The 16,712-nt window shown below is 38.1% G+C and overlaps 2 protein-coding genes across 9 annotated transcripts in view; one reads left to right on the forward strand and one right to left on the reverse strand.

The window, feature by feature from the left end:
- Nucleotides 1-523: 523 nt before the first annotated feature.
- Nucleotides 524-5,595, forward strand: cd180 (CD180 molecule). The gene is given in 5 exon segments (XM_088911145.1): nucleotides 524-734; nucleotides 2,333-2,510; nucleotides 2,512-2,753; nucleotides 2,931-3,200; nucleotides 5,463-5,595. Coding segments are annotated over 5 exon segments (1,008 nt in total). The 5' UTR covers nucleotides 524-549.
- Nucleotides 5,596-6,192: 597 nt separating this feature from the next.
- mast4 (microtubule associated serine/threonine kinase family member 4) overlaps nucleotides 6,193-16,712 on the reverse strand; it is a 199,723-nt gene continuing 189,203 nt past the window's right edge. For all 8 annotated transcript variants that reach the window (XM_088911334.1, XM_088911333.1, XM_088911341.1 and 5 more), the window contains 5 exons: nucleotides 16,000-16,226; nucleotides 14,409-14,531; nucleotides 14,130-14,266; nucleotides 13,420-13,604; nucleotides 6,193-13,074 (listed from right to left, as the gene is read on the reverse strand). In XM_088911334.1, coding sequence (XP_088767460.1) covers nucleotides 9,386-13,074; nucleotides 13,420-13,604; nucleotides 14,130-14,266; nucleotides 14,409-14,531; nucleotides 16,000-16,226 — 4,361 coding nt within the window. In that variant the 3' untranslated portion in view covers nucleotides 6,193-9,385. The remainder of the gene's footprint in view (nucleotides 13,075-13,419; nucleotides 13,605-14,129; nucleotides 14,267-14,408; nucleotides 14,532-15,999; nucleotides 16,227-16,712) is intronic.

Below are 16,712 nucleotides of genomic sequence, written 5' to 3' on the forward strand. Positions count from 1 at the left end.
AAACATATGTATACATTTTAGCTACAGGTCTCTGGCAGATCTGATAGCCAGCATCTACTACTGTATGACAACATTCAGCTGCAAAGGACAGCGTGTTCAGCCCTTTTGGTCATAATAGTGTGTTTTTTGTAACCTTTTGGGCTTTATGAGTTATGGGGTACCTGCATCACACTAACTTCCTGTAAAGTAAAGACCCCCCTGAGAGATACTGTTCAGGAGAGAGCACCCCCAATGTAAACTATTCAAATGATGCTCTCTCACTACAGAGCTGTCTCTGATCAACTTGGGTAGTATTTTCACCCCAAGTATCATATCACAGCACATTTTGGCCATGCATTGTTTGTATACAAGTTTTTGACAGGAGAGGTTGTCAGCAGAATTGTTGAGTACAATGAGACAGAAATCAGGGATGTGTTAATGTTGAAATCAGTCAAACGGATCTTGTATTGCAAGTACCTGTAATTACAGTGATAAAACCCTTACATTTCTGCCCAAGTTAGTCTTTTATATAGTCAAATCTTGCAGAAAATCTTTCATCCAATCAGACAGATGCATTGTTCTGAACAGGTGGTCCCTGGCACTGAAAACGATTGCAGTGGTCATGGGATGCAACATATTCCCAAAGAAATTCCGCCATCTACTAAATCTCTGGATTTTAGCTTCAACTATCTTCCCTCCATTTACAGCTCCATGTTTATCAAACTGAACGGTCTCAACTCCCTGGATTTAACAAGGTAAACCGCAGGTTTTGCTAAATTAACAGAGCAAATCAAACAGACCCTATTCTGAAAATAAACATAAAAGCTGACCCTACAGGTTTCAGGTGCAGGGTTGTGGTGCCTGTAAGATGTTAAGAAAAACCACTGGCTCAAAGAAGGGCAGGTTGATCTACATACAGTCCCAGGGATCATAGCTGTGAGCCACGATGTGAGAAACACACTTCCAGACCAGATTTACAGATTTAACAGAATTAATATAGGACAGAGTAATATGAAAATGCTACAATGTAAACCTAGTTCCTCATAATGTATTATGTTGGCGATCCGCATTCACAAAAAAAGGTAGAAAATAACATTTTTAAAACAAAATATTGCTTTTCTTGTATATTCCTACAGTATGTCCTAAGTAGCAAGTAGCTGTCAATGTAACTGTATAATACATACCAGACACAAGGTTAAAACCTAGAACAGAATGGATCCCAGAGTTCCAATGCTGGTGTAGTCCATGCACAATATACTGACACAGACAAGTCACAACATTTGAGACTGTTTTGCTTTTTTAAATTTTTGTCTTTCTGAGAACAAATAAAGTATTGTACTGAATTACATTTTTGAGGCTACAGAATTCTAAGCTGAAGGAAATTAAAGAAGGCACCACCAGGAAACCATTAAAAGTAGAGCTGGGGTGCCCTGTGACTGCGGAGAGTGACAGAAACATCATTGGTGTGCAGGAATTGGCCTTGTAACATCAGTTTATTATGTGTTGCAGCTGATCAGACTTTATTTTACAATACTGAGTTTAGTCCTTGCAGTGTTGCAAATTTTCATCTCAAAAAATACCAGACCATTTCCTTTATTCATAGTCTACTGTTTAAAGTGTTTTATAAGCACCAACTATAACAATACTATACCTCAACTCTTTGTACTACTTATTATACTGTACAACTGCCAGTTTTATTTTAAACTGTTAACAATGTTACAGAAAAGCAATGTGCAAGGAAAGAGAACAGAACTAAACACGCTGGAATGATATCTGACAAGTTTAGACTTCATTGTTCGTTTTTTACAACAGAAGCAATCTTAAAGTTTAGAAGAAAAGTATTGTACAGTAGGTTTGTTTGCATTTTAGGAGAATGTTGCATCAAGGAGAATGTTATCTTTTCATGAAAGGTAATATTCTTTTTTCCAAAAGTGGAGTTTTTGTGTAAGCCATTTTTTTTAAATTGAGAAGAGTAGATTATTTTGGTTCATGTACAGTAGTACCACCATCTTGGCTGATTTATTTTCAATCAGTATTTAATAGAAGCATCAGGATTCTGTTCTAATGTTGTTTTTTCTTTCTTCCATGACATACAGTATGCTGTTATGAATGTCAGATGTGGCATTAACTGGATAACAACATAAACTCCTCGCAGAACCTCAGTAGTTTCACTATGCAAAGGCTAAAGAGTCTTGATTTCCAGATTAATGATATTCAGAGAATATCAGATGTTGAGGTATCTACACCACTGGTCTCACATTGAACTTTAGGGGCAATAACATTGTTTGTATTGAGCCAAACACATTTGAATCATGAAATTTCAACGGTTTAGATGTCAGTGGTGGCTTTGCAGGGTCTCCATAATTTTAACAGGGTTAAAGGGACTGAGCACTAATATCCTTAATCTTGGATCCTATGTGCAAGTCAAGAGAGCCCATATCGCTCCTGATTCTCTTCAGGGTTTATGTAATATAACTGTAAAGGAGCTTAATTTGAGGTTGCAGTATTTTGAAACCTTCAGCAACGAAACCTTTTAAGTGCTTCAGTGGAGTTCAAAAGCTAGACCTCATTAGTGCATTTCCCCATATCATCAGAAACATGGAATTTCTCACTCATTTAATATTAAATGAAAACAGTTTTGTTGATATCTATTCAGCCTCTGCTCACAACATTCCTGCTCTGACATATCTTTCCATAAGAGGGATTCAGAAAAATGGAAGGGTAAAATTCCAGAAAAGCTGTTTGAAGGAGCTTTCTAAACTTGAATACCTACAGTAGATATCAGCCACAATGACCTTCACACAGGTGCACAATGCTGTGGTAGGCAACTTGAAGGTCTGGTAAATCATCTTTTGAATCTTAGCTATAACAGAAAGATAGTATTAGAAGATCTCCCATTCAGCCAAACTCTAGAACTAAGGATTCTAGAATTACTGTAAGTCATTTAACAGTGACCTTCAACTCAAGGGCCTTTTTTCAAATTTGCACAAGCTCCAGACTCTTAACTTTTCATGGACTGAGGTTAATATGAGCAATACATACATTCTGGAAGGCCTGCAAAACCTACAACTTCTCAGTCTGCAGGGTAACTTATTTGTGTCTGGGGCCTTAACTGACAAAGGGATATTTAAGCATGTTCCTAAATTGGAGGTGTTAATCTTATCTGAATGTCAAATCACAGTCATTGCAGACAAAATATCTGATACCCTTACACATCCCAGGTATGCTGACCTCAGCAAGAACTGTCTTGTTACATTTAATGGCAATGCCTTCTACTCTCTGAAAAATATAAATTTGAATTTTGCAACAAACCAGATAGAAATTATAGCAGTTGACAACATCAAAGGCATTGAGAAAACTAGTAAAATTTTTCTTAGCTACAATTGTCTAGTATACAATTGTTCCAATGTTGATTTTATCAGCTGGTATGAGCACAACCTTGATAAAATGATAAATTCTGAAGACACAGTATGTGGTCTACCTGTGACAAACTTTTGCACCTGTAGTGCTGGCTGCCCTAATCCTTGTCATAGTTTTAGTTTGCCTTGTAGCAAAACCTTGACAAATATTCCACACTAGAGTACTTTCTCTTAACCACAGCACGCACTCATATGAAGGATTACGTTTGTTGATGAATTAGGTTTGTGGGATACAAAACATGTAGCCAGGTAATGAAATCAGAGATTGCAAATTGTCTTTATTCCTTTTGTTCCAAGAGCAACTTTGAATTCCTACTGTAAAATAATTCAAAAGGGTATACCAGTTTTTTTAATACTTCAGAATGAAACAGAGTACTTATTGTACATTATTTTTTATTTAATAGAAAAATACTCTTTTTTTAACTTCAAAAGTAGTATACAGTAACTGTGCGTGTATGTTTTAGAGAAATAAAGTATACAGTCTATTTTTGGTGTCATTTTGATTATCAGTCCTGACTAAATATCTTTTTTTTTAACACTTGAATGACTCTGTTACATACAGTAAACCATAAATCAAATTATCTGTAAATAGATTCAGCACAGGTGATGAGGGGACCTGTTGAATGTCAAGCCTGGTGAAAATTACAGAAAGAAAACAATACACCCCATTTATCAAGAGAACGTCAATGTTGTGGAGGCTGGAATATTTTGAAATAACAATCAGCACACTGTTATTCGCCATTTGGGGTATTCACACCAATTTCTAACCTGGCAAGATGTTACTGTCAAATACAGAAACGGGCAATGATGTGTCAAGACTGACATATTATCATGATCTACTGCAACAGAAAAAACAGCTCACAAGTCATCGATGTCAACATGCCTGCACAGCTCAGCACTGTTCTCATCTGGGGCCTCACTTGCTGTTCGTCCTCGCAGTTGCTTCCACTAGAGGCCGCCTCAGAAACAGTTTTAAGCTATACATTTGCAAATAAAGCTCACTTGATGTATTAAAAATGATGTAATACACATTGTTAGTAGTGTGAGGGCACTGTGCAGTAGTAAATGTTAGAATATTTGAGGAGTGGTGATATCCACTGTCTTTTAAGCTCGTATCGTTTGTCATTTTTACTAATTATTTTTAATGTGTTAGAATTTCTTTAAAAATAAAGCAGGGATACTTCATGGACCACTAAACATTTGAGTTCAGAGTATTTCATGTGTAGTTGTTCCCAGTGTCAGATAGCAAAAGGTAGGATTTTCTGCAATATATAGTATATTCCTTTCACTGGTTATGTGACACTAACGAACAAAACAGGTATTTGTGGCTGCACATAATGGCTTTATACTGTATATGTGAAGTGGAATTTGAAGTCTGTTTAGATGGTTCAGAATCCTAAACTTCTGATACTAACAATTTTTATGTCTGAAGTCATGTCTTTTGATTTAATAAAGAATAAGTTTACTTAAATTTCAAAACATGTACCATTTATGATAGCCTTTGATCAGATTTAATGTCCAGTGGACATTTAACTGAACTGAAAAAAATGGCTTACACTAGTTACACTAGTGATGGATTATGTGTTTGCTCTTTTTTTATTTACAACACAAAACCTTCTTGGAACGTCACAGGCAAAACCTCAATTTTAAGATTTAATTCTCTCTTTTGGTAAGTGAAGCTAGGAAGTACAGTATGTATCACTTCAGTAATGAGTAACAGTACCTGTGTATTTACAGTATATCGGCAGGAGCTCATTGTGGGCAGTTAGACAGAATAAATCAAACGGATACGAATGAAGAAAAAAACAGTATGAAGCAATAAATATGGATATAGAACACCCACACTGATATAAATCAAAACTGACATCAACAGTACAAAAGTTCTCTGCAACAGCTAATATTTTGTTGAGCTGAGAGTGACAAATTATTTTTCAGTTCATTTTCTTTCACAGGCTTCTCCATGAAGAATGTTCCCCAGAATGTTGTGCAGAGTGAGATGCCGCCCTCTGTCATCTCAATAGTTGTGAGAAGATGACTGGTCAATTAATTAATTTTGAAAATTAGGAAGTTGATGCTTCCAAATGTCGGTTTTGATCAGCCATCTGAGGACAAAGGGAAGATCCTCTGGGTGCAACATCCACCAGAGGGAAGTGCAAAGGAAGAAACCAACCAAAGGACCAAGGAAAGTGTCATTTAAAGTTTGGAAGAACAGCCTTGGGGAGAGACTGAAATTTGGGAGAGACTGTTTCGGAAATTTGATGTTTTAGGATGCCAGCAAGCAGCTTAGCTGCCTGGGTACCTAAAGCACAAGACTTGTGTAGAGTCAAGGTAGTAACTCAAAAAGGAAACTGTAAATAAAGTTCACTGGTTTTTACCTGACTGCTACATTTATGCATTTTCCTTTTCTAAAATTCCTGTTACAACACACATGCCCTGTTGTGTCACAAGTTGTACAACCGTAGATGAGATAGTGTCACTCTTCAGCCCAAAATTTTATGATTGCATAATGAACATACTGTAAGTCATGAAAACAATTTCTCCATTGAAATAATGCCTATATTATAAAGGTGAGTGCAGTTCCTAATCACGCACTTGATAAAAATGACTTACTGTAAATACAATTTAAAATATGCACTGTACTTTCACTGTACTTGGATATTTAAAATAATTCTTTTTAAAAATATTGAGTGATGTATGTAAATTACAGTGGTTTGTTTTAAAGACCTATATAACCGTTAAAGACCTATAACGGAATGTACATATAAAAAATGAGCACAAATCAGACGAGGCCATGTGAATTCTTCATGCTTTTTATTTTTAGTGTTATGCGACTTTAGAAGTATAAATATTTGTTTAATATACAACATCTATGACATCCATAGAGATTTCCTTGGGGAAAATACAAAATGCAAACACTTTTATTGCACAGATCGTAAAAGACAAAGCATTTATAAGCTGGTTCATCTAATACTAGTCAACACGTTGAGAAAGCGAAAAAAAACATTTATAACATGACGGATCATTACACAGAGACTTGAACTGGATACCACACAGACCAACACAGTCTTTTACTTAACAGCTGGCTGGTAAAATGAATCACAGACTATACTATCACACGACACTTTCTGTGAAATTTTCAAATGCAGCACAGAGATTTGGCAAAGTAATAATGCAATATACAAATTGTACATCCATGATGTATCTGTAAACAAATGTAAAATGTGCTTTAAGAATTTAAACAGGACAATCTTCAAAACATAGGCATGGGAACCAAAAGGAGACATCCTAATGTTCTGATGACATTTAAATCAGCATTATTGTGCTACCTTTTTGTGATGTAGTAATTAAATAAAAATGCCTTTTTCCCTTCAAGCGGAAAAACAGATGATAGAAATAGATACAGTACAAATATACCCTACGGGACTTTTATCTTGTTTCTACATAATTGTCTGTTAAAGAATTGAAGTAGGACAGAAATTTATCATTAAATGAATATCACTATATTTTCAACTAAGGTGCATTGCTACAGTTCACCCATGATCAAGATACAAGGGGTCTTAAGTAAAGATGGTCCTAAAATGAAGTATAATGAAAACTACAACTACACCTGCCCTCTGAAATGTTCAGTTAAATATTTTTTTCTTAAGAGTGCATTTCTAAAATGCTACATGCCAGTTTTATGTAGTATTCTTTATTTTTTGCTCTACCAAAGTACAATTAATACCTGCATAATCACTAATGTGTCTAATATACTGGAAATATGTGTTTAATCTTTACTCCTCTCTCTAATTACAATAAAATATTGAAGGAAATCTCTTTTTAAAGGGATGTTTAAACAACCAAATGAATATCAACAAAGCACAAACCAGAACAAAAATGAATAATTATTTCCTTCCTCTTATTTTTCATCTGAATAGTTGTAAACTTAAACTGGCACACCCTCCTATCTTTGCAACCCAGATAGCTTTAAATTGGGAACATTTATTGCAATTGCAGGAAATGCTTCTCATCTAGTTTGAAAGTATTAATACATGTTGTGAACTACTTTTACTCATTTTACTTTAATCACATTTTGGCTTAATAAATTCAGATGTTTAAAAACAGTAGTTCTTAGCATAAATCAAAACTATATTTACTGAGAAGATTTCTTCATGTACTGTACATCACAAGCATTTCCTAAGCGGTGACAGAGTTTGGCGCATTGAAAAGACAGAGTAGGCCAATATTTTTCTATTACTGCACCTACAGTACCTTCCCTACTGGTGTAACTAAAACACATTCTTGTAAAACATTGCATTTTATTTTTTTGAAAGCAAGAGCCTGTACACTAGGAAATCTGTGACTCCCTCAACTATCCACTTCTTTACCATTATGATCAGCCCCGGCAACCTCTGAGCTTCCATTTCAGTTGTCATGACAATGAGCAACTTGTATATGAAATGAGTCACTAAAGGCTCTGTTCAGTTCACTTTAAACCAGGTGTCTGTCTTTAGGAGATCTGTGTATTTATTGCGCTTTTAAAGGAGATGAATGAATAGTTTCCCACAATGTTTCAGATAAGCGTAAAAATAATATGAACATTGGTTTTGCAGTATGTCCTGCTTCAATACAAGTAAAAATCAAAAGTCAAAGCTACAAAGTGCTAAAAATTGACCAATTCATATAGCTCTCCTTGACTCTGATGTTGTTTTCAAACAGAAGTGAAACTTACAATAGCAAAGGAACAAAAAGGCCAAGAATAAGAAGGAATATGGCAGAACTAATTAGTTCCTTAATATACAGTACAAACATAAAAGCTAGCAAAATATATATAAAAAGAAACAAAAAACATTCAAGCTTGAAGTAAGCCCATTAACCCCGTTTTATACAATTAGTAGTGTCTTATTTACATTATTTTGCATAAAAATTAAACTTTTAGAAATGTAAAAGAGATGTATGTGAAAGGAATGTGAATTTCACCAAAACTTGCTAAAAACAGCAAGTACCACACCCCAAAACCATAAGGCCTCTTCCACTACATACAGTAGGTTTCAATGAACTAAAAGAAAATTAACATGATTCGATATTAAATTGTTCCAGGTGAGTGACACAGTAAACTGTGGCTTCCTTTTGCTATACTACTACGAAAAGCAAAACTACTTTCTTTTCGAGAGAAAAACACAGTAATGAATGAAAACAGTTTGGTGACATTCTCTTTATTTTATTTGTATAATTCCCTGACTGATGATTGCAAACAATGACATATTTAGTCTCTTGATGGTTCAAAAGTTTAAGAACACTGCAATTTTACAACCAGGAAAGTTTTTCCAAGTGAAAATAACCTAAAGTGATTAATCGGGACTGAAATGGATTTTGACAACTCAAATGCTGTAGTTTGTATTTCAGGTGGTCCCAGACAAGTGCTCAAGAGTGCAATTCAAAAAACAACTCAGCATTGGCACAATTGTTTTAAACCTTAAAAAGGCCCCTTCAGAATGCAGGTAACAAACCAATTACGCAAACTTCTGACATCACTAAAATATATTTTCTTTCGCAATACAAATTTGACACAGTTTTGACCTCCCCCCCTCAGCAGAGTACTTTTTTTAAAGGAACTAAGTTACCAACATTAAAAATAAAAATTTGGTAAATGATGAAAATCAGCAGCAAATTATGTAATCTACATTCAGTTTTAAATTCAATAGTCTTGTTTCGTATATTTACAGAAAACTCTCCTTATGCACACACACACGCACACGCGCAGATATCATGCAGACTCTGGCATATTGGTTATGCTGTACAAATACTATATGGTAACAGTTTCACCGGTTCTTAATAAAGAAGGCATGTTGAAAGAGTGAATTTTTACTACTACAATTAAAATGATACTGTGCAACAAAAACTGCTAGTCCTGTTTGTTTTCTCGTACAGCACAGTACAGGAAAAAGAAGAATAAATACACATGACAGCTGACCTGGCTGATCTTATTTCTCTTCTTCTCTTTTTTACTAAGATTTTTTGTGTGCACTGCCACGTGCTGGTTCTTTAAGTTGTTTCTGCCGACCAGAGTCTTTCTCTGAAGATGTACCATCTTGTAAAGAAGAGGACATTTTTTTTGACTCAGGTGTCTGCTCTTGGGCCACTTCTTTTCCTCTAAGCTCAACTGTTTCTTTTTTATGAGGGGTCAAAACCTTATCAGAGCACCCTGTTTTAGAGTCAGAAGCCCCTTGCTTTAGTTCACATTTTGCAGTGCTGGGAGCTCCCCGCATTTCTCCAGTGTGTCTCTGAGAATCCCACTTAGGGCCTTCAGCATGGCTTCTGACAACGCCTTCCTTGCCCATATGTGCACATTTATCGTCTATTGTGTTAACCTTGACTGAAAGTGCTTCATTGTGCATCTGTGCTTCTTTTTTTTTCTCCCCAGATGCCGGCTTCTGCAGAGGTGCCACATTTGGAAAAACAGTTTGCCCACTGCAGGGCAGCTTTGTTGACTCTTTCTGAGGAGGCATCTTACTGGGGATTAACGAAGACGTTGGCTCCTTCTGTTTCGCGTCAAGCACCTCCTTAACTGTTGACTTTTCTGCACTTTTTGCATCACAAATCCTGGACTCCCCCTCTGCTTTACTGGCACTGCTTGGAGTACACAACATTTCAACTCTCGTCTTGGTTTTGGAACTTTTTTCCTTTAAATTTGCCTGCCTCCCAGCATCTGTCCCAGACCGTGATTGACCATCTGCTGTAGAATGACATTTTATTGTTTGCACATGAGATAGAGGCTCCTTATTTTTAATGTCGGGTGTTTGCCTTTTCTGTAATGGGCTTTCATTATCAAGTCCTACCACTTTAGTTGCACAGTGCTTTACCTGAGCCCTTGACTCTACTGTTTTAGCTTTCATTTCTTCTCCAGTCTCTCCTGCCTTAGTACTACATGTCTTTGTCTTTGGTGGATTGTTTTGCCTCAAGATCACATTGGCCTCTGCCTGATTAACACTGCTACAGGTGTCTTTCTTTTGATCAGACACCATTTTGAGCGAATTACATGATGGGGTACTGCAGCTCTCTTTAGATTTAGTGCATTTTCCTTCTGACTTTGTATTTTGCTCTTTGACTTCAGCCTTCCTATCCCCAGAACCTTTAGAGACTTTTGGTTCTTTTATAAAAGACAAACTAGCAGAACCAGTGTCATCTTTTAAAACTGATGTGCTTGTTTGGAATTTGTCGGTGCTTTGAGCTTTGGAATTACTATGTTGTTCCTGTAAGGCATGTGTAGTACCTGTTCTGTCTGCAGAGCCTACATCTGAAATAAAAGAAGTCCTTTGGGGTACTAGGGTTTTTGTATTACTTCTAACAGATTTGTGTTGTGTTTGGCTCTGTGCTGTCACTTCAGATGTCACTTCTGAGAGAAATCTCTGTTTCTCATTGTTTTTTTCCTGTCTTGCAGGAGAAAGCTTAGAACTGAGCATAGTGGTTGGTAAATCTTTTATAGTGGGCTCCTCACTGTTAATACCTGTCTGTGTATTAATGCACTGCTTATTTGTGCTTAGCTGCTGGATAGATGTTTCATGCTTCATGCAGGTATTGGATATCTCACTCTTAGCAGACAGCTGTCCTTTTGGACTTCCTGATTTAGAAGTACTTGGAACAGAGGTCTGTTTAGAAGCCTCTTTGATGTTTTCAGTCTTTAAATGAAGTCTTTCCTGGGGCTTCAGTTCTGCCACTTTTCCAACTTGCATTTCATTATGAGCCTCTGTTGCTGAAGGGCTTTTCCCAGGGCAAGACTGCCCTGCAGGGCTAGAAGCATACAGATCGTGTACACCTCTCTGGTTTGCTTTTGTGTTAATCTGGGTGTCTCTGTTTGCATGTGTTTGACCTATATCAGAAGTCTCTTTCTTTGGAGGACAACTGGCTATCTCACTTGTTTGATCAATTGTTCTTCTGCTGCTATTAGACTGCCTCTTATGCTCGATGCTTCCTTTTTCAATTTTAGATTCTTCGTTTAAAGGGCTTTTGCAGATCATTGTTACTGAAGGCTCAGTGCTCACAAAACACACTGAAACTCCTAACTGCTTCTCCGCCTTTGGCTTCTGTTGTGACAATTCCCTCTCACTGCAGCCCTGCTTTGGCACCACTGAGGCCGCAAGAGTGCTGCCATTTTGGTTTTCTGCCATTTTAGACAAACAGGTTTCAGTTTTTGATGTCCTTGGCCCAGAGAGCATTCCAATGTCCAGTGTGCCTTCTAGTGGTTTTAAAGATGAGACTAACCGCCCCTCTAGTTTATACTCAGAGGAAGTCTTCCTGATGGGGCCCTCAGTAGATGAGATTAACTGAAGCTTTTCCACAGCACTTTCACCTCTCGCACTCATCAATTTTGGAGCCAATGATTCAGTGTTAATCACAGGAGCTGTGTGGACACTGCCGATTGCTCCTTTAACATGGTCCAGAACCGAAGAAGAGTCTAGTTGCAAGCTTTTGGATCTTGTTGCACTGAGATGAAGACCATCATGAACTGTGGGAGTTATCCTGCTCTTAGGGACAGGGCAGATACAGTCCTCTCTTTCATCAAAAGACTGCTTCTTTCTGGCAAGTTCGATATTAGGAACCTTGATATCCAATCTTTCAGATTTGTTGCTTTCCTTTGCTTGTCTTGATAACATCTCCACATGGTCTCTGTATTGTCTCTCTGCTTTTGAAGGGGTCCAGTCTTGCAGCACTGAACTTGATGGGGATCTACTACACTCATTAAGCATGGATACAGACTCATTTCCCCTGCTCAAAACAACACAGTATGAGCCTTGTGTTTCAGGAATATTTTCACTCACTCTTGTGTTCAATTTCTTATACAGAGTGTCTTTCAGTGTATTACTGGCCATGTGAGGTTCACACATAACTGCTTCGGGACTGCCCATTGTTCTGCTACTAGCTCTTTGAGAAAAGCATTTGTCTTTATCATCTGAACAAGTGGAGGACACATGCTCAGGTTCAAAACTGGATTCTTGCAGGGCATCCTGTTTCTGCAAGGACTCACGCCTCTCCGTCCAGTCTTGTCTCTTCATAACCACCTTCGCCTTCAGCTTTTCCTTGTCCAGGTCATCAATGGATTCTTGCCTCCCTATTTTGCGGGTGGCTGGGCGCTTCAAACAGCCTTGCTCTGCAGGCCGGACGCGTGTCACCGTGGGAGTCTCACATGCCGTCTCCTCCAGATTCTGCAAACTGGGGTCTTTCTGAACGGGTTCTTTCTGGGACTCTTCCTGGGTCACCTCCAGGCTGTGCTTGCGAGGGCACAAGTGCTTTTTATCACTGCTGTAGGAAGGGGAGAGTTTCTCCTCAGACTGTACACGCTTGAGCAGGGGGGACCTTGGAGGCTCGGCACTTTTGGGCCTCACCATATGTCTGACAATAGTTGGGGGGGAATGCATCTTCCCCGGGAAGGTTTGTGTCGTCTTGGAGCTTCCAACTGAGTGCCCCAGCAGAGGGGAGGGTGATCGCTGAGGAGAAGTGGGCTGAGGTGTCGGGGAAGGCGTGCGGGCCAGCGGAGAAAGGGGAATGCTGCCGGCGGACTTTCGCCGCCCTTGCCTGTACCTCTGCCCAGTCAGCTTTGGACCCAGGCCATGGAGAGTGCTCGGTCTGATGTGGCCAGAGCCAGCAGGAGAGTTTGGAGCACTTGAACTGGGAGAGCTGCTCTGGGAGGAGGTAGCACCTGCATAGAGGGAAAAAAAAACAGAATAGAATAGAATGATATACCCTGGTATCAACAGAAATCTTTTAGTTTTGTTCATCAATTATTACAGAATTGCAAGTTATTTATAGCTTCATTTATTATTAATGTATTTTATTAATTACATTTTATTAAATTAATAATTAGGTTATTAATTGAGGTAGAAAATGGCAGTTTAAGTAGTATCTCAAATGAGAAAGGCATTGTAAAAATGTAACATTTTTAAACAACTTAGCAGCATTGGTTATAATTGAATTCATAACTACAGAACATTTGAACTGGACGAATAATGAAGGAACATTGACTATAGTGCTCCTGCGCACACACCTGACTGACTGAAGTCTGGGGTGGAGCGGAAGGCTGTAGTGGGAGATCTGGGAGACAGGCTGTGTGTCGGGGAGCCAGGCAGACTCTCTCCTGAAGACAGCGAGCGGTTCAGTGAGGAGAAACTCCGACTGGTGTGCAGCAAAGGTGAAGGCTGCATGGCGAAGCGCCGAAAAAGGGAACGTCTCCTGTAACAGAGAAATTTTAATTGGCTTTTTTTTCACAGAACTGAAAAGAGTGAAAAAAAAGAGATATCTCCATAATTCTCCCAACTCACGGTCTAGCAAATAAACATTTCATTTTATTATTTGAAAATAACTACATTTTACTGAAAGCTACAGTACAGTGACACCCTGTGGGAAGAAAAAAAGAAAAAACAGCACACAGTTTTAAAAGAGAGCAGCACTAAATTTCTTCCATATTTTGGTGACATCGGGAAGAACACTGCACATAATGTAGCGAGAAATGACTACTGTTATTTCTTCATCTCCTAGTGCCATTTACAGATGTGCGGTAACAGACCAATATACTGCACAGTTACACTAATATTTCAACACTGATTTAAATGCGTAAACATTTTCCTTGTTACTGCTCTTACTATCAGGACAACTTAAATTTAAGATAGCATACTAAATTTTGTTTAGTCCTCAAATGTGCATACGGGGTTGCAGTTGATTATTTTTTACATGAACCACCCAAAAGGTTGTGCTAACCTTTCCTGAGTCTCCTTCTTCTTGGGTTTCTTGCTGCGACGCACCATCTTGCTTCTGTAACTGTTTCTCCGTGCAGGGCCAGTTTTGATGGAGGTATTCTCAAATGGAGTTGTTGTGATGGCTACTTTGCTTCCACTCTGCAACAAAGTGCAATAAAAGTAGCTGATGATGCTATGATAATATGGCACGCTGCACTTTCCCAAAAACAAAAGGTGCATATTATAAAACATATACCCTGGAGACTCCCTTTTCTTGTTTAAGATATGAAAACTACCTCACCTTTAACAGCAGCTCCACAACTTCAGTATGAACAAGTCCGTGCACAGGTTCCCCATTCACGTGAGTGATGAGGTCTCCAGCTTTCAGCCCAGCTAAGTGGGCTGGGCCGCCATCCTCCACATTCTGAAACAGTAGCGTAATGCACAAGTGATCAGCTGCTTCCATCCCTTGTTATTCCTAATTAGCTTTCATTATCAATCAAACCTTTATTGGCTATAGTGCCCTTTGCCACATTTAACCACAGAGTGTTATATAGAATTCCATAATGGCTAATAATATTGCACAGCCGCAGCTGACCATGTGGGCAATGAGGAGAGACATTGTCACTAGGCATTGCGATTTCTTATGACTTTCATAGAGACTGATTAAAGTGACAAATTGCTCCTAATTGCATCCTATGCCATCTGTAGCAAGCTGTTTACTGCAGTGTTTTTTCACAGGTGATTATTTTAATGTTTTTCACACGGGAGTCTCCTTAAGTTTCCATACTTCAGAATTTGGCAGCTGGAATACTGACTACAGTAGGTCATGTGCATTCAATGTGCTTTCACTGGCTTCCTGTCAGATTTCAAATTCATTTTCAAGTACTTTTACTGCTCTTGAAAGTCGTTCTTTTATTTATTTATATCCCATCATGTGACCGTCATTCTAATTGCGGTTTATCATTTGTTCTCAGAATTCATTTATATTCTGTGGGTGATGGGGTCTTTGACTGTTATGCCCTGAAGCTCTAGGACACCTTCCTAAAAGAAATCAGGGACTCAGATCCAGTCTGAAAAAACATTCAGAAATAAGTTATACAGTATCTACTGTATGCCTGCTTTGTTTTCACATGTAGGTCAATAATCTTACTTTTTATTTTAAGAGGTTTGCAATAATGCTGTCAGATGACTGCTTATAAAGGCATTATGTAAAATAAAGATTTTAACACTGAACGTGATGAACAGCAGGGTTTTGCTACTGTTAGTCATGTTTTCTATAGCCAGAAATCATGTATCCATGTAATGGTACTGCTACAGGATGTAATGGTAAAAGATTGGAGAGTGATTTTTAATATTGTGTACTTATTGTATTTTAATAAGTACAGTTTGTAAACCAGAGGATATTTTTTAGACTTTTTTCCCAACAAGCTACCTCAAGATAAATCTCTGAAAGTTTCATCTGTTAAAATAACTTGCAATCTACTTTTTTTTTTCGTTCACAGCCTCCAAATTTGAATTTATTATTGAATTAATTAGTTTAATATATGTACGTTTAAAAACAAAGGTTATGAAATACAAACAGTAAAATTGTCATGTTAACATTAAGCAGTTCAGGTGGGTAGCTGCGTCAGCATGTGTAGGGTGCAAAGGAACAAGTAATAGATTTATTCCATGCTGAAAAAAAAGAAGAAAGAAAACACAACGTTTTGGCCGTGGAGCCTTCTTCAGGTGTTTTACCTTCCTAAAGGCTCCACGGCTGAAACATTGTGTTTTCTTTCTTCTTTTTTTCAGCATGGAATAAACTTATTACATGTTAACATTAATCTGAGTGAAAAGATAGATCACTAAAATATACACACACAAGGAGACACAACAGCTAGCCTCCTTACCCAGACCATGTGGTACACTGTATAGATGTCACTGTCACAGGCGTATACTCGGATGGCGCGCAGCGTGAAGCCAAACTTCTTGCCAGAGCTGTGAATGACGACAGGCTGCCGAGGACTGACTGCGCAGAGGGACGAATCCCGGCTAGGAGACGAGTCTCTTGAGGAAGGGTCCGAGGACAGGGAATGAGGGGACATTGGGCTGCCAAGAGGGGACACACCAAAAACATCTACGGGCGCAAGGGAAGGCAAAAGGAAAGGAAACGCCGTTGTGTAATTGCAAAGGTTTTGAAAAAAAAACTCAATAAAACATTACTATGAAGATGACACATCAAAGTACATAAAAATGTTCCCATTCCATAACTTCAGATTACTGTATATTATAAATAAATCCACTGAGAAAGATTTGACCAATTAATATTAGAAAAAGTAAAAGGAGAACTGGTAGAGACATACAGTACCAAGAAAAATATTTGTTGGCTCCTTTAGAGTCAGTCTCAAATAAATTAAGTCATTGTCCACAATATACTGTATAATTCAAACCTGCTCCCCCTTTCTGACGGATGTTTGTTCTAACTGCAACTGAGACCAATGGATATATTTTTTCTCTCCGCACAAATGTGAAATGAAGACTCTTTTCATTCCGTTTTCAGTGAACTGTGATTTTGCACCAGCAAAGGTGACTCTTCAGAAGTTCGAACATGCATTTTAATAAA

This window comes from Atractosteus spatula, chromosome 3, assembly GCF_055471065.1.
Source record: "Atractosteus spatula isolate fAtrSpa1 chromosome 3, fAtrSpa1.hap1, whole genome shotgun sequence".
NCBI classification, from domain to species: Eukaryota; Metazoa; Chordata; class Actinopteri; order Semionotiformes; family Lepisosteidae; genus Atractosteus; species Atractosteus spatula.